The sequence below is a fragment of the Jaculus jaculus genome, chromosome 16 (assembly GCF_020740685.1).
Source record: "Jaculus jaculus isolate mJacJac1 chromosome 16, mJacJac1.mat.Y.cur, whole genome shotgun sequence".
Lineage (NCBI taxonomy): Eukaryota > Metazoa > Chordata > Mammalia > Rodentia > Dipodidae > Jaculus > Jaculus jaculus.
Window position 1 is genome coordinate 40710428 of NC_059117.1, and position 25428 is coordinate 40735855.

General features: G+C 42.9%; 1 protein-coding gene across 1 annotated transcript in view; it reads right to left on the reverse strand.

The window, feature by feature from the left end:
• Window positions 1–25428, reverse strand: part of Jazf1 (JAZF zinc finger 1) — a 336912-nt gene that overhangs the window by 49781 nt on the left and 261703 nt on the right. Inside the window, exon 3 of the mRNA XM_045136032.1 lies at window positions 11742–11938. Within this exon, the coding sequence (XP_044991967.1) occupies window positions 11742–11938 (197 nt within the window). The remainder of the gene's footprint in view (window positions 1–11741; window positions 11939–25428) is intronic.

Here is a 25428-nt window from a genome sequence, read left to right on the forward strand (position 1 = left end):
TCCCTCCAGGCCCAGAGTTGTCCTTTTTATTGTTGAGTTGTAAGCATTCTTTCTATATACTATATACAGTATTTTTTTTTAACCAGATATATAGTGTGGAAATATTTTCTCCTATCCAATTGCTTGCCTTCTCAATATTACAATATTGTCTTTTAAAGTAGTTTTAAAAACATTTTGATATAGTCTAAGTTGCCTATGCTTTTCTTTGGTTCCACAGACTCTCTGATATAGGGTCTGTATCCATTCTGACAAGAAAAGGCTGTGCTCTGTCTCCTCTTGACACTGTGTCCTTGCCACAGCAGGTCATTAGCAGCTCCCACCTGTACTGCACATGCCTGGCACCAGCCCTCTTTGAGGTTCACACAGACCAAAAATAAACATCACCAGCAGTTTTGGCCAGTGTAGATGAAATACTGTCTGACCAAAGGGCAGGATTCAGTTAAGAGGAAAAATGTCTTCTTTGTATTGAAAGTGCTCTCAGTAGCCTGACCTGAGTGTGGCAGCCATGGTCTCCGCTGACAGCCATCAGTTCCTGAACACGTGGCTTATGCCGCAGTGCAGGGCCTGGGGTCAGAAGGGGCTCTGCCTAAGCTGATGCCCTTTAAGGACAGAACGTGGTTCAAGCACACAGTGTAAACAAAGTTGCTCCTGTTCTCACTCACTGATCTTTCTGGTGAAGCGGGCATTGCTGCCACGGCACAGGAGAGGAGACTGAGGCTCAGAACAGCTCATGCCATCTACCTCCCATGTGGCAGAACCAAGATCTGAACAAAGACTCCTTTGATGTGAGAGGTTCCTACCATTTTATTCCCACCACCCAGAGAACTCTAGATTAACATACTACTTTTGTCCACATATCTAGGTCTGCTCATTATTCCTAAACTGACAGTTCACAATGATCCTGGGATATAAAATTGCTCAAATCACTTTCTCTCCAAGGTTACCTTATCCCACTTCCTCTAGAACTTGAATTTACCTCTAAATTATGTAATCCATTTTATGGAAGCCATCATGCAGCCTACAACCACACCAAAACAGACCAGAGAGAAGAACCTTGTATGAACCTCTCATGTCTTACTAATCATGGGTGCTGTCCATGTCCTGGTGTCTGTACACTGATTCATTGTCTTTCCTGCATGTATTTAACCAGCTTCTAACCAGGATGCAAACTGTAATTCACATGAGCATTGCCTTGGGATTTTCTGTATGCTCAATCCTTCGCACAGTGCCTTGTAACAAAAATGATGCTCAAGGGCTGGACAGATGGCCTAGTGGTTAAGGCGTCTGCCTAAAAGACCAAGATTCCCAGGTTGGTTCTCCAGGCCCCACATAAGCCAGATGCACAAGGGGACACATGCATCTGGAGTTCATTTGCAGTGGCTGAAGGCCCTTGGCATGTCCATTCTCTCTCTCTCTCTCTCTGCCTCCTTCTATTAAATAAAAATATATATTAAAAAATGATGCTCAATAAATTATGTTCAATGAAAAGATGCTATAAAAAGTAGGGGTTGCTCCACTTAAGAAACATCTGAATTTAAGCAGTTATTTAAGCCACATTTGGTGGCCTTTAAAGTGGGATTAATAATGTCTGCCCTGTATCCCATTGACTGTTAAGGAGGAAAAGATATCATGATGAAAGAAGATGCTTTTGTGCATGGTAAAGTGCTACCAGCAAACAATCATTCCTTACTATAGATTGTCAATTGTTTTCTTCAAGTCAAGAACAGCTTTATCAGAAAAGGTCTCTCATAAGTGGTATTGGATGAAGTCCTCTTTCCTTGTTATTATCACTGATCAACACTGAGCAGCAAAAAGAGGTTAAAGATACATAACCACAGGCTTGGAGTGTAGCTCATTGCTACAGGAAGTACAAGCCTAGCCTGCTTGAGGCCCTGCGCTCTATCGCTAGCATGGGGCAGGGAAAGGCAAGAAAAGATGCTGTGGCAGCAGAATAAGGTTTTACTAATTAATTAATTAATAAGTCAGATGAAAGAATAAGGATTAGAACCAAGTACTGTGTAAACAAACAGGGCCAGGAAGGGTCTGCAGGGCCCCTACACACAAATACAGCAAGATTCAACCCTATCTTTTCATTCTCCATTTACAAGACAGCGCATTCATATGAGAAACCCAGTCCAACTTCCCCATAGGAAGACATTAGAGAATGTTTCTTGGGCACCATCAAGACATTCAGCTCTTTAATACAGAACTTATTAGGAATATCCAACTAGAGCCTTGGAAATTTGTAAGTAGACTACAAATTCAATTTCATTTCTCATTCCCCACTATTAAATATAGGGTAAGTATTCTTTCTCTGTGGTTCTCCCTTCTATTTCATTTTCCCTTTTCAGGTGGGCTTAGGAAGTATATTGGCTAAGGCCTTATGTCTTTCCCTTGGCAGTTTTCTGCCCTTTAAACCTCAATTTCATTTTGTTTCCTAAAGTCAAAAGGAATGGGGTGAAGAATCCATTTCATTGCCACTCTAAACATCTAGCAAATTCTATCAGCTCATCCTATAAGTCTGTACTGTAGAGCCATTTCCACCCTCAGGGAAAAAATACTTTCCTTTAAAAAACAACTTGCAGACTTGGAGATATGGCTTAGCGGTTAAGGCACTTGCTGACAAGGTTTAAACGCATGTGTGAATCTCTAGGTCCCATGTAGTCAGATGCAGTGATGCAAGCACTCAGTGCCTCATGTGTGCCACAAGGGGGCACATGCGTATGGAGTTCATTCACAGTGGCTGAAAGGTCCTGGGTGCCCATTCTCTTTCTCTCGCTCGCTCGCTCTCGCTCCCTCTCTCTGTCTCTCACTCAAAATTTAAAAAAATTTAAAAAATTTAAAAAACAACTTTCTGCTGTGCTGGGAAGTTGGTTAAGTGGTTAAAGGTGTTTGCTTGTAAAGCCTGATGGCCCAAGTTCAATTCCCTAGTACCCACAAAAAGCCAGATGCATAAAGTGGAGAACGTGGCAGTTTATTTGCAGCAGCAGGAGACCCTGGCACACCCATACGCTCTAACAAATAAATGCAAACAATTTTTTAAAAACTGACTTGCTATAGATAGTGATGTTTACTGGGAAGACTCAAAACTTGTCAAAGAACTTAGAATAAGGGACTGTTGAGTTCTCATCACTAAATGAGACATCTTTACCATGCGCTCCAGGGCTCAGAGAACATCATGGAAGATGGGCCAGAAAGACTGTAGGAACCACAAGATGGGGAGAAAGTACTTTGAAATGCTATCTTCTGGACATCATGGTGACTGTCATTACCTGTATGAGACCTGCACACTACAGGGTCCATCAGCTTTCCATCATGGATAATGGAGGAAGGCAACAACAACAACAAGACATATTGGGGAGAAATGGCTTACTTGCCTACAAAGCCAAAGGACCCAGGTTCAATTCTCTAGGACCTATGTAAGACAGATGCACAAGGTGGTACATGCATCTGGAGTTTATTTACAATGGCTAGAGGCCCTGGTACGCCCATTCTCTCTCTCCTACTGTCTGCCTCTTTCTCTCTTTCAAATAAATAAGTTTTAAAAAAACAACATATTAAAATAGAAGAGGGAGTAATTGGAACAAGGGGAGGTTTAGTAGGACAACAAAGGTAATGGAATGGTCAAGACACCTTATGAAAAGTAGCTGGGTGTGGTGGTGCATGCCTTTAGTCCCCGTACTTTGGAGGCAGAGGTAGGAGGATCACTGTGATTTTGAGGCCAGCTTGGGACTACAGAGTGAATTTCTGGTCAGCCTGGGCTAGAGTGAGACCCCACCTTGAAAAACCAGGGGGAAAAAAAAAAGGTTTTAAAAAGCGAGTCATACTGGGCATAGTGGTGCAGGCCTTTGACCCCAGCATTTGGGAGGAAGAAGTAGGAGGATGGCCTTGAGTTTGAGGCCAGCCTGAGACTACATAGTGAATTCTAGGTCAGCTTGGGTTAGAGTGAGACCCTACTCTTGGGAAAAAAAGTGACTCCCTATATATGAGCAACACCTGAAGTTTTCAAAAATCTTTGTCATTTGAACAATTTATTATAGTACCTGTTGCAGTCTAGTTCGCATTGCTCGTAGAAATCACCCAACCAAGAGCAGCTTCTGGGAAAAAGATTTATTTTGGCCCAAGGGGAAGCTCCATAATGGCAAGAGAAAATGATGGCATGAGCAGAGGGTGGACATCAACCCCTGGCCAACATTAGGTGGACAATAGCAACAGGAGAGTGTGTCAAATACTGGCATGGGGAAACTGGCTATAAGACCCATAAGCCTGCCCCCAACAACACACTCCCTCCAGGAGGCATTAACTCCCAAATATCCATTAGCTGGGAACCTAGTATTCACAACACCTAAGTTTATGGGGGTCACCTGAATCAAACCACCACATTCCACCCGACCCCCATAAACTGATAACCATACATGATGTAAAATGCATTCATCTAACTTTAAAAGTCCCCATAGTAGCCGGGCGTGGTGGCACATGCCTTTAATCCCAGCACTTGGGAGGCAGAGGTAGTAGGATCACAGTGAGTTCGAGGCCACCCTGAGATTACATAGTGAGTTCCAGGTCAGCCTGAGCTAGAGTGAAACCCTACCTCGAAAAAAAAAAAAAAAAAAAAAAAAAAAAAAAAAAAAGTCCCCATAGGTTTTATCAATTCTAATGATGTTCATACATCCCAATAGTACAAGATGTTTTAACTGAGCCATAATACCAAAAAATAACCTCAAAAAACCAATAATGGCACAGAATATTCACACTGCAAAAAATGGCATTGGGCATAGTAAAGAAACATTCAACCAATACAAGATTTAAAATAACCAGGGCAAACATCAAACTCTGTAGCGTTAAGCCCAGCAACTCTAGCCAGTGACAAATCTCCGAGTCCAATAATTCTAACCAGCACCAAGTCTCTGGCATTCCAATTCCACCCCTCCAGCTAGGCTACTCACAGTCCTGGAAAATTTCATCGGGGCCGGCAGCTCTCCTTGGCAGCCATCTCATGGTCCCAGCATCTCCACTGGGTCTCCATTGCAAGCCACGGTTCATCCTCATGGCCCCGTGGGGTCTTTATGCAGGCATCCAGCAAACCTGCTTCACACTGCCCATGGCCATTTCCAAAACACAAGACCGTGCTGCAAACTCAATGACCCTCTCTTTCCTGCATTTCTTATACTAGGTAGGGTGCCAATTTGTTAATCCAGGGGGGAATAAAGCAGACTTTGAAGAACAGGACACTCCTTGAGCCCTTCAAAAGAATTGACATTCTTCCTGTTGCCCCAGCGCAGGTCAGCTAGACCAGATCTCTCAAGTTGCAGCTGAACATGCAACAGTTCACCCAAAGATTTTTCTTTCTGTGCCATATTCCTCTGCTCACACAAGTTCATTTCTATGCAAAGCAACCCTGTACAACTTCTCAGGACACGGGCATAAGAGCAAGCTTCTCATACAAACTGCTAGCCCAGTCCAAGCAAAGCTCTTTCTCACCCTTATATGCCAAACCTCACAGTCCATAGTTCTTACTGCATTCAGGTCTTGCAGCTCAGACCAGAATAGTCCATCAAGCTGTACTTACAACACTGCAAGTTATCTCTTAAGCCAAGGTTTCAAATCCTCCCACATTCCTCTTGAAAATCAGCTCCAAAAGGCAAAGCCACACGGTCAGGTGTCTAACAGCAATCCCACTCCTCGGTACCACTTTACTGTTGCAGTCAAGTTCACATTGCTGGTAGAAATCACCCAACCAAGAGCAGCTTCTGGGAAAAAGAGATTTATTTTGGCTTTCAGGCTCGAGGGGAAGCTCCATGTTGGCAGGGGACAACGATGGCATGAGCAGAGGGTGGACATCACCCCCTGGCCAACATTAGGTAGACAATAGCAACAGGAGTGTGCCAAACAATGGCATGGGGAAACTGGCTATAACACCCATAAGCCCGCCCCCAACAATACACTCCCTCCAGGAGGTATTAATTCCCAAATCTCCATCAGCTGGGAACCTAGCATTCAGAACACCTGAGTTTATGGGGGACACCTGAATCAAACCACCATAGTACCCAAAAAGAATTGTTAGAATGAGGAAAAAAAAAAAATGAAACAGTCCAGAAACATAAATTTTGCCTTAACATTTGGTCTAAATAAAAACAGAAAGCATTGGATCCTTGGGTATCATTTTCTGGTCTAATACTTGATTTTTTTTTTCCTCAAAGTGAGCCAAATTATTTATATATATATATATATATATTTTTTTTTTTTTTCCAGGAGAGACTGTGCAATGCTGTTATAACCAACAATGCAGCCAGCCCCTGCCATTGCTCCTCCACAGAGGCTCACATGAACATCAGTTTAGTCCTGCTGGAGCCTTCTCCAGATAGCCTGGACACACGGACCATGTCAGAAGCACCCAAGTACTGCAACTAAATGGACCACATTTTAAAATATTTTATATTTATTTATTTGACAAAGAGAAAGAGACAGAGAGAGGGAAGACAGAGGGAGAGAGAGAAAGAATGGGTGTGCCAGGGCATCCAGCCATTACAAATGAATTCCAGATGCATGCCCCACTTTGTGCATCTGGCTCATGTGGGCCCTGGGAAATTGAACCTGAGTCCTTTGTGGACATTTACAGTGTTTTCTTTGCTCTGGCTTTTACGTTAGAATCACCGATGAGGGTTCTGAAAAGCAGGGTTCTAAATATCTCCCAAAACCACATTCCACTCACCAAATGAGTTGGGTTCTCTGGGAGTGGGGGCAGTGCCAAGCCCAAGCACAGGGAGGTTAAATATTTTCCTGGATGATTTCAATGTTCATTTGATTGAAAGTCACTGGTTTAAGAGACTCAATAGACACATGGGGTGGGATGAAATTACTTTCTTCATAAACTACAGGCACAGAAAAGTAAGACAACTTGTTTTCTGGTGACATGCCAATAGTAAGGAGGTCTTGCCTATAGAATGATCCTGTCCTCTTCCAAAAATAGCAATTAAAACATCTGAAAGTGAAAAATCCCATTAAACTCTTTTAGCTAGAAAGTGCATAATTTTTCGATGTATGTAAAAATAATATGTTTGTTTTAGAAAATATGAAAAAGAGAAAGGAGAAATCACTTTCATCTTTCTATTGTATTAAGATGACCATGGTTAACTTTGGGTGGGGGTTACACAAAATTGAGATCAGATTGGATACACTGTTTTGCAATCTGGTAATTAAAAAAAAAAACAAAAAAACAGGGCCGGAGAGATTACTTAGTGGTTAAGGCATGTGGTGGTTTGATTCTGGTATCCCCATACACTTAGGTGTTCTGAATGCTACGTTCCCAGCTGATGGAGATTTGGGGAATTAACTCCTCGTGGAGGCAGTGTATTGTTGGAGGTGGGCTTATGGGTATCATAGCCAGTGTCTCCTTGCCAGTGTTTGGCACAGTCTCCTGTTCCTGTTGTCCACCTGATGTTGGCGAGGAGGTGATGTCTACCCTCTGCTCATGCCATTGTTTTCCCTTGCCATCGTGGAGCTTCCCCTTGAGTCTGTAAGCCAAAATAAACCCTTTTTTCCCCCACAAGCTGCTCTTGGTCCAGTGATTTCTGCCAGCAATGCGAACCTGACTGTAACAAAGCACTTGCCTGCAAAGCCAAAGGACCTAGGTTCAATTCCCCAGTACCCATGTAAAGCCAGATGAGCAAGGTGGCGTATGCATCTGGAGTTCATTTGCAGTGGCTGGAGGCGTTGGCATGCCCATTCTCTGTATCTGCCTTTCTCTCTCTCAAATAACTAAAACATTAAAAAAAAAAAACTAAAACAAAACAAAACAAAACAAAAAACACAATAGGAAGAGAAGCTCAGCAGGCTAGGCAGTAGCTCCCATCCAAGTACTATCCAAGCCTGACCTGCTTAGCTTCTTACAACAAATGAAATTGGGCACATACAGAGTGGTACAGTTACAGACTTGTCAGAAACTCGAGTGCTGCCTGCCCTGATTTTTTTACTTAACAATATAATTAATATGAAAATCTTCCCTCACCATTGTATAGTGATCTATGACCCTGTTGTGAGTGGCTGCTGAACACTCCACTGTTTGGTCATTCTTTAGACTTATTTACAGATTCAATTCAGAGCATGATTCCTTCAAGTAAGAACTAAGACAGATCAGATAACTTGGATACTTACAAGTATAATGGTAAAGTAAAATCAAATAGTGTTTGGTAAATACTTCTATCCTGGCCAATTTCAGGATACCAGTTTAACAACTGGCTTGTAAACATTTAACCGGGAGTTATCTGGAAGCAAATCACCCTTAGAGAAAACTAACCCAGCAGGTAAGTCCTTCAGTCATGACAGATTGCCAGCACAGTGGAGAGGGGTAGGAGATGAAGGAGTGGGAATGAAAGTGCCACACAGCCCCTTTCCATGTGCTCATATTTTGAGTTTGTACACAAGCCCCTTTTTATGTGCTCATATTTTGAGTTTGTAGGCATCAAGTTAAGTCACTGGGATAGCTGAAGGTCTAATAAGAATTTTCAGGTAGCTAGGTGTGATGGTAAATGCTTGTAATCCCAGCACCTGAGAGATGGAGGAGATGAGGATTCAGAGCTCAAGGTAGCTATAGGTACATAGTGAGTTCTAGGCCAAGCAGCTTGGGCTACATGAGACTCTGTCTCAACACACTGGAAAGACTACATTCTCTGAATAGGTTTTTTTTTTTTTTTTTTTTTGGTTTATGGAGGTAGGGTCTCATTCTAGCCCAGGCTGACCTGGAGTTCACTATGGAGTCTCAGGGTGGCCTTGAACTCATGGCAATCCTCCTACCACTGCCTCCCGAGAGCTGGGATCAAAGGTGTGCACCACATGCCTGGCTGAAAAGTGTTTACTTTGGATGGGACATGGCTGCTTTCTTTCACAGGACAGGGGCAGAGTCTTACAGGTATGACAGAGGTACTGCAGCTTGAAAAACCTAAAGCATTCAGAAAGTGGGTCAACTCATGACTTAACCTACCGAAAGCTTTTCTTAAATGACTGCTTTCTTTCATTTTTAAAGATAGGAAACAAAAAAGTAAGAAGAGGTTTTCCTAGAAACTGCAAAACAAGTGTTGACTCCAAGAATATCTAACAAATACTCAAGGCTCTAGCATGAAGCTGAGCTCCAATTTAGTCTGGTGAAGAAAGTATATTGTGGAGTATTGTACAGATGAGGTATTCTATAAAGTGACCACTGCTTCTGACCCAGGAATGCACCTGGTACAAGGAACTTGGAAGAACGAATTTAGAAGACAGAAATGTGGACTGTTATTTATAGCCTGGCAAAGAAAATGACTGGAACCACATTAATCAGGCAAAATAAGCTGATCACACAACTATGGGTAAAATAACATTCTGTAAACTGAGAAATGCACACAATCAAAACTTCACAAGGAGGGGCCATTTCCCTTGCTAATTTTTCATGTTTACATGGAATGTTCTTCAAGCACCAAATAACTTACCAATGATCTTGACAGACTGAAAATGATACATCTTTACCACAACATAAATTAATTCTCTCAGTGGGAAATTACTAAAATAGGCACGGTGTCATAAAGATTTCTTTATGTCTGAAGGAAAGGAAATGATTCCATTTCTTCCAAACAGTCTTACATGAAAAATAATAAACTCTCACTTTTAACTGTCTTTATTTTTCATGAAGTTCAAGGTACCTGCTACTAATTGGGGCAGTCCTGTTTATCTGGTGTTGGATGTGAGTCAGCCCACATTACCTCAGGTATGAAACACACCCAGTTGGGGGCTGCTTGCCTCCACATATTCCACATGAAGAAATACTGTAGGAATCCCAGGCGAGAGGGTTGCAGCATTAACGTGTGCTTGCAGAGCCCTGCCCCCTTCCCCTAGATTTACAGGTAAGTGTTCTACAGAGGTTTGTAAAATAAAATAAAAGGAGCTCCTGAGGGTACACATCCTATAACCTAAAACCTCTCACCAGGCCTTAGTACCTCCCAACAGTGTCAGGCTGGGGACTACAGCCTTTGAGGGACCTTCAAAGTAAAGCTATTGCAATTAGTGACTAACTGAAGGAAGCAGCATTTGTGAAGGAAGAGCTCCATCCTGGCCTCAAAGTCTTCAGTACTGCTGGAACTAAGGGAATCCATGCTCCATGAGCTCCTGAGTACCTCATAAAGGTGTCTTACCCCTGGCAACTCAGTGTGAGAAACTTCCCAAGTCCTCCCCTTGGGGAACAGCAGTGTATATTAAAGCTCTGCATTCAGGAAGCTTATTTAACTTTGTGAAAGCCGGCATCTTCCTAGATTTATTAAGGTGTCCTTATCTTAGAAGTGTGTGAAATCAGTATTCTTTAACAACTGTGGTCACTCCCTTGATGGGTGATAGAGAAAAAGGAAATCTAGAACTTGTACAACAATTTTACACAGGGGGCAATGTGAAGGAGATGCTGGTGTGACCCCAAGTGTCTTATCTTTTCTCATAGAAGTGACCAGAATCTCTAGTGAGACCCACAATGTCCTGGCCCTGCCACCACTTCAGCTTCCTCACTAGCCTGTGTGGCCCACGCTAGGACAGACAGGCTCCCCGGGCCATGTGCCCAGTGGAGCACACCTTCCTTCTCATTTTCCAAAGACACTCTTCTACCTTCTCCTCTGTCCTTCTGGTTCCTCTGGGTCTTTCCAGAAGATTCTTCCCATGACAACGTGTCTCTGGAGGTGCTTGTATCACTGGGTTCTAGACAGCACTATTTATGATGACTCCACTGTATTCATTAGTACGTATATGTGTTCCTAAGGGTGGAAGGGAACTCTACTCCCTGCTTCTCAGACAGAACAAAGAGAGGGACCTTCTCAGACTCCACCCCTGCCTTTTACACTCTTGCCCTGAAGAGTGGCACATGCTCAGCTGAGTCCCTAGATAAACTGCTCCCACTCGGGGGTTAGCTTAGAAGCACACTGTAAGAAGAAATACTAAGAAGCCCACTGTCAGAGCCCCAGATTTCTCTATCCTGCAATTTGGCTTTACACAGTAAAGAGTTGGTATTTTGTTCTTCAACTCTGACTCCCATTTTAATTTTTGGTCACCACCACATTTGGGAGACTGCCAACATCATCTGCCGGATGTAAGACTGGGGAGAGGGAGCTTTCATCTGTAGCTCAGCCTCTGATGCATAGGAGGCATTCTGGGATTTGGTTCTCCATCATCATGAAACACTTCGAGAGTAAGCAAAAATAAGGAGCACGGGGCTGGAGAGACGGTGCAGTGGTTAAGGTGCTTGTCTGCAGAGCCTAACAACCTAAGTTTGATTTCCCAGTGCCCATGTGGAGCCAGATGCACAAGTGGTACATGCATGCATCTGGAGTCTGTCTGCAGTGGCTGGAGACCCTGGTATGCCCATTCTCTCTGTCTATCTCTCTTACAGCTCTGTCTGCTTGCAAATAAATGAATAATTTTTTTAACAAACATAAGGAGATGGGAAAAAGAAGTTCCCGGTGTCCATCACTGGCTTCATCAATAACAAAGACAGAGAAATCTAAGTTCTTTTAGTCCTTCCCTTGATTGGAAGACTCCTAAGACATTACCATGGCAGTTCAGGCATATCCAATATAAATAAAGTCTTAAAATGGCTCCAAAACCACTGCCACATACATATGCACAATGTATAACCACTTTTCTAATAATAAACCAGTGGGTCATTACATTCTGTAGAGATCACTAAATGGTGAAAAAAGCGATGTGTCTGGGTTTCCAGCTAAGCTGCTCACCTGTTGGAGTACTACTGCGGAATGAAGAGGAAGGGGTGATGGGTGGGGTCACAGGGGGAGTAAGGCTTCCACTGCTATGGCGTGGTGGAGTGGACACATTCCCTCGAGACACGGAGCTGGACAAGGTCAGTGAAAGTTTCGGCTGAATCTTCTTCTTCAGGGACTCCTGTTCTCGGCGGGCAGCATCCGTCATGAATCTGAAATGACAGAGGCAGGTAAACAGTCTGGGTCATGGGAGAGGACTGCGGTGGTCAGCTGAGTTTGACAGATATTTGGCCCTAGGGAAGGAGTTGAGTGGCAGGTCACTTCCCATCTCAAGTGTCATGAAACCTTGCCTTTCCCTGCAATTAAGTGTGACCTTCTAGCTTGTGCTTAAGATTCCTCCAAATTGGACCTATTTCTTCCCTAGGCAATTCTATCTTCCCACCAGGAAACCTCAACACACAGAACAGATCTATACCTATCTGTTCCAAGATCCTTGCTCTTTGAAAGTCCACTTCCTCTTCCCACCCTTTGGAGAGCCTGCCCATCCTCAGAGCCCTGGCCACTCCTGAGCCGGGTGCTTCCCTTCTCTGAAGCTAAGTACCTCACACTTAATCCTCCTGAACACTGCTCCCCCACTCATATTAGTATGTGGAGTTGAAAGAGCTTCTTGGCTATTTCAGGTCTTACCCAGCACAGTGACAAGCTCAGCTAGGTAAGCAGGTTTAGAATGGCTGTGTCCATCTGCCCAAGCACTACAAGAAGACACCACCATAGGCTGGATTATGTCCTGAGTTCCTCATTCAGAAAGGGAAAGGCCATGTGTCCCTGCTAGGTTCATGTTGGGAACTTCCAAGTGTTCTTCCAATACTTCTTTTTTGCTATTAATAGTCAAGCTATGTTCTCCCTGCATAATCTCATATTTTGTAAGCCTGTGTATTGGGGATGTAAAATAACCTGTGAAATGGCAGCTTTTTACCTAAATGGTATATATTTTTTCTATCATTGACAGGTAGACTTTGTCAGCTTTATTTTTAAACACTGTCATGAAAGCACTGTGACTGTGAGATACGAAATTGTTCAGGTAATAAAACAGACACCTGTGCCCACCTGGGCGGAGAGCCAGTATATTACCAAGCCTCTCACATCTTCTCTATCACATGCGTTCTGACCAGTTCAATATAATTTATCATAAATTAAGTCCACTGTACTCAATCATAATATTTCAACCAACCAATTCTTAGTAGTTTTCTTCAGTACATTATGAAGTTTGGGAACTGAACAGCTAGTTCTCCTATCTGGTAAAACCTTAGAGGCAATTAAACACCCAATGACAAAAACTAATACTCTTACAGTGCCATTAAATTCCTACTTCTATATTTGGAACATGGATGGCTCACTTCTTGAATGATTCCTGCAACATGATCCAAATATATGAAGTCAGTTTATGTTTTGAACTGAACGGTCATAAAGCTACATGCTTTGCCTTGGGCTCTTGGGTTTTGTGCCACAAGATGGTGATGGTTGGCAAAGAAGCAAAGTCAATGCAGGCACTGCTGCGTCCTCAGATGCAACATGGCTTTTGCAGATCTTAAGCTTATTCTTCCCCTCCTCATAAGCCTCTACTCAAAATACAGATGCTCAGAGAAGCAACAAGGAACTTGCTTTCTTTTACTATTCTAAGTAGAACCGCTAATGAGTACAGTTCTGCATGTCTTCATCTGGGATGTGCCATGTGCCAAGGAGTGGGCAAAACCACCGGATAACCGTGCAGCTTCTTCCAGGAAGACCAATTGTCCTCAATGGTGGGCTATTCATGCAGTAAGATAAATACAAATATGCCATGTGGCAGGAAAAAATGTCCAGCTTGCACTTTAGTTAACAGCATGGGTTTCAGAGTCGGATAGGCTGGGGTGGGGAGTGGTACCCCAGGCTGGGTGACTTGCTATGTGATCTGAGGCAAGGTGCTAAACCTTTCTAAACATTAGCTTTATTGTCTGTGAAACAAAAACACAGGTTATATATCTCTTATCTGAAGTGTTTGGGACCAGAAGGATTTCAGAGTTTGGAGTTTCTCAGAAATTTGAAATATCTGCATAAACATTATTCCTTGAGCATTGCGAATCTGAAAACATGAAGTTTCAATTGTAGATGCTAGAGCACTGTGGTAATCCAGAGAAATTCACCCTGCAATAACAGCAGGTAAGGAATGGTAATGAACACACAGCTTTCTCTGTCTGCACAAGGATTTGATCTTTGACTAACTAGCAACCTGCTAGACTGGTATGTCAGCTGTGTTACTAACACTGACAACTCTGTTAGTTAAATCACCACCTGTGATATACACTTGATAGGAAACTGGTTGCCCTAAATGGCTCTTTGTAACTAGGCATGTGTCTTGTGACCCAGCTGGGGGCATGCTTATGCACAATCACCGGAGCTTTGATTTCTGTGGAGTGGGGCCTCTCAGGTCAGGTCTCCCCTGACCCAGCCTCTTCCCTCTGGAGCAGACATTTTGCTGCCTGCTGACAAGGTGTGTCCTTTGGATATTCCCAGCCTAAGGTGAGGACTTGCACATGGAGAGCCAATGACAGTACCTACTTCAAAGGGTGAGGAGTGAATGTGGTGACCTGCCTGTCACATAGTAAGTGGCTCAAAATGCAGAACTTGTTATTATTCCATCAAGCACCATTATGTGGTGTGTGTTAGCTGTTCTACCTCACTCAAAAGCAGCTGAGTGAGCAGAACTTCTGTCCATGGAGAGGTTGGTGGGGGCAGGCTCAGAGAGTGGGTAGCTGGTGTCAGATAGAAACTCTGGCCCAGAACAGAGACTTCTCCACATCTTCTCTGAATTTAAAAAGTATTAATAACAATTTTGCATTTTTTAAAATTTTTTTTGTTCATTTTTATTTATTTGAGAGTGACAGACACAGGGAGAAAGACAGATAGAGGGAGAGAGAGTGAATGGGCGCGCCAGGGCTTCCAGCCACTGCAAATGAACTCCAGATGCGTGCGCCCCCTTGTGCATCTGGCTAACTTGGGACCTGGGGAACCGAGTCTCGAACCGGGGTCCTTAGGCTTCACAGGCAAGCGCTTAACCGCTAAGCCATCTCTCCAGCCCCAATTTTGCATTTTGAAATAAACACTCTTCCATAGCTTAAAGAGAAATCAACTGTAAGCAACCATAGAACTCATTTCCCCACCACAATCACACTCTTGGGGATTGAGCCAGCTACAGATGGCAATCTGTCTTTGGCTTGCATTTTTCTAATAGCTATTTAGAAGCAAGACCAAGGGACCCATGTTAACAGGGTGCAGAGTGGCAGTGTGAACATCATCTGGGCTGCTGGTGGTGCCCTTGGGCAGGAGCCTCCTGCACCCCTTCCCTACCTCCATGACTTGCATCCTAGTTTTGACATGGGAGAGGAGACAGGGGAGTTTTGTGGGAGAAGAGACAGGGGAGTTTAAATTAAAAACAGCATTAAACATGAAATGTGTTCATAAGGCACGGCTGCCAACCCTTTTCCTCCTCAGCCCTCCCTTAGGATTGGCAGTGGTGAACTTGGACACATGACCATAAATCATGGCAAACTTGAACCACCAAGACACAGAGCTGCAAATGAACTCCTAGTAACAGACACACATATATGGGATACCACACTACTGCATGGGAGCACAGGTTAATGTTGGTTGTGTTTCCCTGACACAGTTCTCCCAGCTCCTCTTCATGCTTCCCTGTATTGATTTTGACATTATCTGTGTGAGGAAGGGGTGGATGGACATAGTGTTTCAAACTGTCAATTCTCCTGCCTTGGCCTCTGAAGCCCATCTACTCCTTGAGATTTGACACTTAATAACTCTAAAGCTTTAAGCGATTTTCCCTCGACACTGTTGATGGCCACAAGATGGGTAGATTCTCAGCACTAAGTGATCATCTAGAGATTCCAGTCAGGAAAGAAGGTAATATGGCAAGGCAGAGCTGTGATTCCACGGGCTGGGGAAATGGCTTAGCAGTTAAAGATGCCTGCATGAAAAGCCTGTTGGCCCAGGTTTGATTCTCCAGTATCCATATAAAGCTAGATGCACTTGAGTCTCTATTGTTACCAGCTGATACAGGGCACTGAGTCCAGCCCCTGATGGCTTGTAAGAGCCAATCACTTAGTTGTCAGGGCTTTTCTAAACCAGCTATAACTATAGCTATTATTAAAAGTTAAAATTTTGAGCTGGGCGTGGTGGTGCATGCCTTTAAATCCCAGCACCTGGGAGGCAGAGATAGGAGGATTGCCTTGAGTTCAAGGCCACCCTGAGACTACATAGTGAATTCCAGGTCAGCTTGGACTAGAGTGAAACTCTTCTTCAAAAAAAACAAAAACAAAAAATTTTCTTTGCCCAATCAAGTATATAAAAAACAAAAGCCCATTTGTTCTTAAATATCTGCTGTCATTTTATTATAACCTAAGTTCTTGAGGTTGTGTGCTAGCTAGAATGACCACACCGTGGATGCTCCTGTGTCCAGTGGCATCACAGTGGTAGCCTGAAAGTGCCATTGTGGGAATACTTATACCAGAGAAATTGGCAAATACAACAATTTAGGACACTTTTCCTCTTTGCGAGTTAGTTGTTAAATATTGGCCAGTATACGTTATGGCCTTTTTCAGCCCTCTTCAAGGCAAGGTTTCACTGTAGCCCAGCTTAACCTGGAACTCACTCTGTAGTACCAAACTGGCCTCAAACTCACAGCCTCCCAAGTATTGGGATTAAAAGGTGTGTGCCACCTCCCCTGGCCCTTTATGGTCTTATTTCTAATGTGGAAAAAGCTTCTGAATCAGGCTCTAATCATGGAAGGGATGAAGAATAGATAAGAAAGGCTTCTTTTTTCCTTGATTAAATTATAAAGAGTCATATAGCTCATTAAGAATACAAATTCTGTGGCTAGATAGCTGGCTCAGCAGTTAAAAACACCTTCTGGGCAAGCATGAGGATCTGAGCAGAGCAGAGACACCACTAGGGTTTTGGTCCTTAAAACCCACATAAACAGCTGAACGTGGCCACATGCAGCTGTAATCCCAGTGCCATAGGGGACACGAGACTTCAGTACTTCAGGAGCTCAGGAAAACAACAAACAACCAAGCAAGCCCCTGGATCAGCAAGAGACTTCAGCTCAAGTAAGAACGGGAGGAACAATGGAGCGGAACACGTGACCGTGGAAGACCATGGAGAGCCGCATCAGCACATAAATGTGTATACACCACACTCTATGCACAAATTCTCTGATTTGTGTTTTTAAATATTTTTAAATTATGGAATATTAATATGTATTCACTCACACAGTTTAAAGAATAATACTAGTTACAACCCAATTATTACTAGAAACCTTAAAGGGTTTTTTTTGGGGGGGTGTTAAAACTTTTTTTTTCCTGAGAGAAATATTACCCAGGTACAAGTATGGTTGATTTTTTTAGGGGTTTCCTTCTTACATTATTTTTCTATACATAGAGAAAATTTAATGTTTCTTAATGAAAAAGTAGTCACTGGAGACTTCATTCACTGTTGACTAACAGCCTGGAAATCTGCGGTCAGCAAAGCAATGTTTTCATTTTGAAACTGAAACTGCTGTAAGATTAATTTTAACTTTCCTACAAATCAGAAATGCCTAAGTGACTTTAATTTAATATGGTCATTTGTAGTAATATTTGTTATTGCTAGTGGGAAGTACATATTCCTTAAGTAAATTTTCAAGACTCCATTATAAATCTTTTAAATCCTTCGACCACAATGTTCATTCAGTCTGACATGTTAAACGTGAAAACATGAATGTAACACCACAGGGGGAAATGTCAACTGCTGGTCCAGAGAGACCAGTTTCAACCACAAGCTCAGGAAATTTATGGTATTTTCTGGAACCTTGCAGACACTCCACTGCCACCTCACACACTGGTCAAACACCCAAGTCTGTGTGCTCTTCTGGGGATAAAAAAATCACTTGGCTTTCAGTGACATGGAGACCCAGAAATGCAAGTGGCCACTGGACACAGTATTTCCTGGACAAGTCTGAAAAGAGTCCAAGCTTCTTTATGGCTTTGGAGAGAACTGAGCAGTGCATAGTTGGAGGCTTGTCCCGGTTCAAAGAGACTTCCCTCTGAGTCTGGCACTCTCCTTTCTGCCCCTCTGTTTTACTTGCTAAAACCCAGGGCTTTGGATTGGATATATCTGGAATACATAGCTGCTATGGTCCCCTCAGCTCTGGCTCCAGACTCCAGCAACAGCACAGCTGGTGTTCCCCAACCTTCATTCTGACATCAGTCTGTTATCAGACACTCTCACACTGTGACCCGACACACACACACACACACACACACACACACACACACACACACACACACACATCTACAGACAGGTCCACAACCTGTGGTTCTGAAATGTTCAAATTTCTGAAAACTGGAAACTTTAACATAAGTTCAGTAGCAAAACTGACTAGGAGACAATCCTGACATGAACTGCTCAGAGGATTGGTGTGAGTTTGAATAGATGGCCCCCAATACATTCAGTGTTTTATTACACTTTATAATTTAGATGGATTTGAGATTCCAGTCTAAGGATATGCAAGGTGCCTAGTTCTGCCTGGAGTTCCTGAAGTGTGCTGTATGGTGTGGCTTTTGGCTTCTCTGTGTCTGCCTGGACCTGTGAAAGCAGGCTAGTTTCTTCTGCCATTATGGAAATTCTCCTGGATCTGTAAGCGTCAATGAATCCCTTCCTCCATAACTATGCCAGGTTTGGAAGTTCATCTCAGGAACCCAAGGTTGTCTATTAGAGGTTCCTTCCATATTTTATCACATTTGACAGAAGCACTCCTTTGCTTTGCTGCACAAGTATTCGTGTGCTAGTTACAGGACTGCCTCAGACCTTGCTGGGAGAGCTAGATGATATATACTGTGTAGCATTTGCACTATATTAACTACACAACATCTGGAAAAATCATGAAGTATTTAACTTATCACATGTGATAATATACTCCGATTTTCTCTTTTCATTTTCACAAAATGTGTTCATGACCACTACATTTTTTCCCTGTCCTTTTCTATTTCCTTCCTCTAACAGGATCTCATTTTATAGCCCAGGCTGACCTCAGGCTTTCAATCCTTCTGCCTCAGTTTCCTGAGTGCCAGGATTACTGCTGTGGGTCACCAGGGAAGGTTTACATTTATGTCTTTCCTTTTTTTTTTTTTTGCATGTGGACACGCGTATCGTCTTCTGTGATGTGTGTGGATGCATATTTATATTCGTATGGGTGCACGGGTGTATGCAGGTAGGAGTGCACACGTGTGCATGTGTGTTTGGAAGCCAGACATCAACTATTGGGTGTCTTAATCACTCTCCACTTTATATTTTGGGACAGGGTCTCTCATTGAACCCAGAGTCATCAATTAAGCTAGACAAACTAATCAGCAAGCTCCAAAGATTCTCCTATGTCCACCTCCCAGTGCTGGGATTACAGATATGTGCTGCCACACCCAGCATTTTACATGGTTTTTGGAGATCTAAACTCAGGTTCTCATGCATATGTGGAAAGGCCAGCAATTTACCCACTGAACCTCCTCCCCAGCCACTTCAACTGAATCCTGATACAATATCAGGTCGTGGTCTAGAGTCTGAAAATATTAGAGTGGCAGTTAAGAAGATAAGCTTTTAAGATTGGCCAGCTAGGCCAAATATGCCAACTGATGCAAGAGTGGTATGTCTGTTATGGAGGAAACTAACTGCTGTCTAATTGGACTGGAAGCCTGCTCCATAAGAGGGAATGCATACCTGGTACTGAGAACCTAGTAAAAAATATATGGTGGGGGTGGTCATGAGCCCGAAGGGAGGAATGACTGCTGTTGTCTGGCTGTCTGGCTAATGCATGTATTATGCTCCTCAAACTGCCCTTTAAGCACGTCTGTTAATGTTCATACTCATATATTAATGTCACTCTCACCTTTGGTTAGAGAAACTTCTCTTTTCAGATGGTGGTGACCTCTGGGATGACACAAAAGGCACCACAATGCTGAGAAGATGTGATGCAGGAGTGCTCAGCACGGAGACATCTCTATTACAACATGCGAGACTCAGGGTGCATTGTGGAAGAGGTGGAGGACAGAATATAAGAGCCAAAGGAAGGGTAGGACTCCTTATAAAGTGCTCCTCCAGATACAAAATGGCCTGGATATCCATGTCCTTGCAGTGCCTGACACTACCTACACAAGACCCTCATAATGGGAAGAAAACATGATGACAGTAAAATGAAAGAAGAAGCTAATTGAGAAGAGAAGAGGATATGATGGAGGGTGGATTTATGAGGAGGAAGGAAGGTGGGAGGGAATTATGGTTTATTTTCTATAATTATGGAAGCTGTTAATAAAAAAGTTTTTTAAAAAAAAGAAAACAAAGAAGGTAGTTTTTGGAGGTAGACTATCTTTATTCTGCCCCAGTCTATGCTCTCTAGCTACGTGGCCATAAGCAATTTACCTAATCTCAACGTGTCTTGGTGTTCTCACCTGTCAGTGGTAACAACAGCAGGATCACCCCGTAGGGTAACATGAGGGGTAAATGAGTTAGCCCAGTGAAAGCCCCTGGAACCCAGCCTGACGCATTGTGCTTGGCAAGTTCCAAAGCTCTGCACTACCATTTTTCAATAGAAGCAAGTTTGTGAATCCCAGAAATCCTTTGATATCTTCAGACAGACCACACTATTTTGAGCCCTCCCAAATCCATGAATTCATTTCCAGACAGTAAGATATCAAGCATACCAAAGACATCATCCAAATCAAGTCATGGGCCAGTCTTTCTGTTTGGGCAGCAACTTGAATCCACAGCAAGTTGGAGTACTGGATGAAAGAGATGGCCAGTGAGGTAAAACCTTGGGAACAGCAAGAGGAGTAACCATTTGTCAGAGCCCCGTCACGAGAAGAATGGCCTTTTCTGGTGATCAGGGAACCCAGTAAGTGTTCTTTTCTATAGAGGGAAGAAATCTTGAGCCCCCCAAACAAACAATTTCAGAAAGTTTCTAGAAGTGTTGAGAGCAGTCCTATTTCACTTTTTATTTTATTTTATTTTTTTAAAATTTTATTTATTTATTTATTTGAGAGCGACAGGCACAAAGAGAAAGACAGATAGAGGAAGAGAGAGAGAATGGGCACGCCAGGGCTTCCAGCCTCTGCAAATGAACTCCAGACGCGTGCGCCCCCTTGTGCATCTGGCTAACGTGGGACCTGGGGAACCGAGCCTTGAACCGGGGTCCTTAGGCTTCACAGGCAAGCGCTTAACCGCTAAGCCATCTTTCCAGCCCTATTTCACTTTTTATCAGACAGCCACTTTTTATTTGATGATATGTGGCTCATGGGGTAGATTTGAAAGCTTCATAAACATTTTGCGGAATTACTATAAAGCTAGGTGTCCCTTTCAGCACGCTGCTGTTTAAATGTTAGCACTTCTCCATCTGATTGTACCTGTGTGGCACATGGAAGGATTTCTGCAGGTGTGATTTTCACACATCACAGTCTGCACTGACTAATGGTTGTGGGCATATTCCAAGGGTCAGGCGCTGCTCTTGATACCACAGCAATTCTGACAGTCTTGCTAGGCTAAGAAGAATTCTTTCCGCTTTTCTTCTTCTATTTTCTTGGCAAAGTTTATGTCTGACCTATGTGAAAAGATATAGCTTCTGGCCCTTGAGTAGTTCCAATCTAATTTGCACACAATAAATAAATATCAGGTCAAGCCAATTTTCTTTTTTATACTTTGTAGCTAATTTTGCTCATAAAGAAAAGAAGCAGGACTACAAGGATGAAAATACAAGATAAGAGTGGGCTGGAGAGATGGCTTAGCAGTTAATGTGCATGCCTGTGAAGCCTAAGGACCCAGGTTCGATTCTCCAGGTCCCATGTAAGCCAGATGCACATGATGGCCCAAGCATTTGGAGTTCGTTTGCAGTGGCTAGAGGCCCTAGTGTGCATATTCTCTCTCTAATAAATAAATAAATAAAAATTTAAAAAATACAATATAAGAGGTGTTTTTTTCTTTATCTGCTATCTCAATTAACCACATTTTCTTTCTTTCCTAGATTTGCATGTTTGGTGTGGTGTGTGACATGTGGTACATGCACGTGAGTGAGGCCAGTGGAGAACTTTGGGCATCTTTGTCTATCACTCATCCATGTACTCCTTGATATGGGTTCTCTTCCTCAATGCAGATCTATTGTTTTGGGTAAGCAAGTCCAGTAATTCTGTGGTCTCTGCCCCCTGTGGACTGGGGTTTTTATTTGTGTTCTCTAACTCAAACTCCCAGGCCCTCATGCTTAAGCAGAAAGTGCTTTTAACCGCTGAGGCATCTTCCCATCCTTGTTCCTTTTTTATCTGTGGATGTGTAGGACTGAGGTTCAAGCCTAAGTCTTCAAGCACTCCAGGCAGGCCTTATGACCAATGAGTTAGACCTCTAACCCCTAAAATAATATTTTCTGCAGGATTCTCCTTTCTCTTCTTTATTTTGAAATTACAATAACAATAAAACATAGGAGGAATTCACTTAGTTTGTTTGACCCAGAGAAGCTGTAATACATAATTTTATAATACAACATTTATACTAGAAATATGGTATTATAGATATCTACCCTACTAAAAATATTCAATTTGAGTTTTCTATTTCTTCTTTCTTTTTGGTCTTTCTTTCTTCTTTTTTTTTAGAAATATTTTTATTTATTTTCAAGGAGCGAGAGAGAGAGAGAGAGAGAGAGAGAGAATGCAAGAGCGAGAGCAAATGAGCAAGCATACACCAGGGCCTCTACAAACAAACTTCCGATGCATGCACCACCTTGAGCATCTGGCTTGCATGGGTCCTAAGGAATCAAACTTGGGTTGTTAGGCTTTACAGGCAAACACCTTAACCGCTAGGCCATTTCTCCAGCCCCCTACCCTTTTTGATGCAGGGTTTCATTCCAGCCCAGGCTGACCTGAAATAGTTTCAGGGTGGCCTTGAACTCATGGCAATCCACCTATCTCTGCTTGCCAGGTGCTGGGATTAAAGATGTGTGCCAAACACTTGGCTTCCAACTTGATTTTTTTTTTAATCATTCCAAAATATTCAGTTTTGAGGAATGTCCTGGGCAAAAGAAAAGCTGACAGATTCTAAGCACACCCACATCCAGCAGCTTCTCCTTCCAGGACTGGGTGAAGGGTAAGCAGGAATGGAATGTCCTGAGACCACACAGGCCAGGCAGAGGGTGCAGGATGCTTTTAAACCTTGGTCATGTGCTGTCCAAGAGACCCAGAGGCTGCAGCCTGTGGATACTTCCTTCTGAACAGCACCACCCAAAGATCAGGCAACTGAAATAAACAAAATCCTATTCTCTAAGACATACTACTTCTACTTCTCTATATTCCCAGTAAGTGTGGATATTTTCTCCACCACTATTGAGTAATGTGGTCAAACCACCTTAGTGAAAGCTCGGGCTTAGGGGGCAGCAAGCACTCTTGTGGGTCATAGGTCAGCACTAATTACCAGTGAAGCAATTAATTGTGTTTATTTTAGCCTGAATAAAGTAAACCTTTTTTTTTTTGCACCAACAATACCTAGAATGAAAAACATATAAAAGCTATAGCACAGACCTTCATCTGGAAGCTAGATACTCTCCTGCAACTCCATTACCCTGTCACTCTTCACCCCCTTATTGAGCTGGGCTAACAATGGCCTCGTCTACATGGCTTTCATTGCTCACTTGATATTCACGCAAAAACCAATGAGCACCACAAAGACACTGCATGTTATTAGGTTTTGTGACATAAAATAACAAATGATTTTTGAATTTTCTTTTTTGGTCTCCTCTGAAATTAAATTAAATAGCTACTGAGGTTTTGGTATAAACTGCTAACTGCAAATTATGGGTGATCCTAACATCTTATGGGAGTTGTGGTCAAGACCTTAGAAGTTAAATGCATGAGAAGCTCTTGGCTCAATGCAGTAATGCACATTTAGGAGTTTCTCAGGAGATGGCATCTCAATGGGTATTGGCTCTCCCACAAACTAGGAGAAAGTACTTATAAGTGTAACAGCCATCTGGTTGGCTAATTCCTATAGATGAGGTCATTTCTGGGAAAGCAATGTAGTCCACAGAAGGGTTGAGATAAGTGTCTAAATCTGGAAGCAAGTCTCTACATTCATAGAAAAGTATTTTTCTCATGCTGCATGACCTTGCATTGGGTGAGCTGACAAGGTGGGATGGATGCCATTCAACACTCACCTATGAACAAGGAATTGCCCCGAATCCAGCACCAGGAGTGGGGCACCTTAGGGGTCTCTCACTAGTAAAAGGCTGGGTGGAGAAACGAGGGAAGCAAAGGGGAGGCAAACGAGATGGTAAGGTGACTGGTGTGAGAGAAGGCTTTGTTTATGGTTCTGGTGCCACTCATCACAGCACCCTTGCATCAGCCTTCCAGTTTCCTTCATCCCCTGCTTCAGGCAGTCACCACAAGCCAATGGAGATGACAAACAGCTGACAGCTGGTGCCTCCTTTGACTACTTCTCTATGCACTGTATTTCTACTGAATCTCAGCCTAGGCAGAATTCAACTGGTACATACTTTCCTCACTTCCAAGGAACAAGGGGTTGAAGATGGTGGACTAGATACCTCTCAATACCTGAGAGAAAAACTAGAGTTTCCTCTAAAGCTGTCCCCAAAGGTATGCAAGGATACTAAGTTCACATGCAGATAATTACATCTACGCATGAATGTATCCAGAGACAGGGAACTGGCTGAATCAGTGACATAGAACCAAGCAACTGGTTAAGACTAGTAGTGACCACCAAGATGGTGACTATTCAGGTTTCATTATACCTTCATTGCAACGTTAGCATAGTAAGATCTCTATTGGAGGAGCAATACAGTTCTTGGGGAAACAATTACAGGTATATTTTGAGCTGTGTACAAATAGCTACATGTGTATTGAAAGTCTCTTCCCTTTCCCAGATAAAGTATGAATATTTAAAACCTTTTCCAGAAAAAAAACATGAATATGCAAATTCTTTCTGCTCATGGCTGTTCTGCCTTTGGACGGGCTTGCTGTACTTCTTTGCCATTACAAACTTTCACTTTCTTTCTATTTCAGAAGTAATCAAGTATGGTTTCTATCCTTTAGGAGAGAAAGGACCTACCCGGCCTGTGATGTCCTAAGACCAACTGCTCATTTGGACTAACTTCTGTGTCTGAGTTCAATTATACAGCATTGCAGTCAGTAGATAAGCATTGCCTAGGAATACAATGGAAGTTGACAGCATGTTTTCTGAAGTGGATTAATCCACTTAGGCAGCAAAACTATTTTGGGGGCAAAGTTGGTTCCATAAGAGGGCTGTCGCTTGATAAAGTATATGTATGCAGACACTTGAAGTTTTGGACTTCAAGTTTCATAGGCCTTGGGAGTTGATATTTTTCCAAATAATTTTCTCCCTTTTATTAGAAGACTTCAGTTTAACTGCTTCTAAGACTAGAGTCATAGGTAGAAGCCACAGGAGGCCATTGGTTTGGAATGGACCCCGGCAGTAGGATCCGACAGTCCAGATACATCAGAATGCTGCCACTCCTGGTAGGTGACACTAAACCACTGAACCTTAAACAGGCCAGTTTTCCATAAAACGGGGAACTCACACCAAACAATCAAAAGGTGGCTCTGGCTCTACT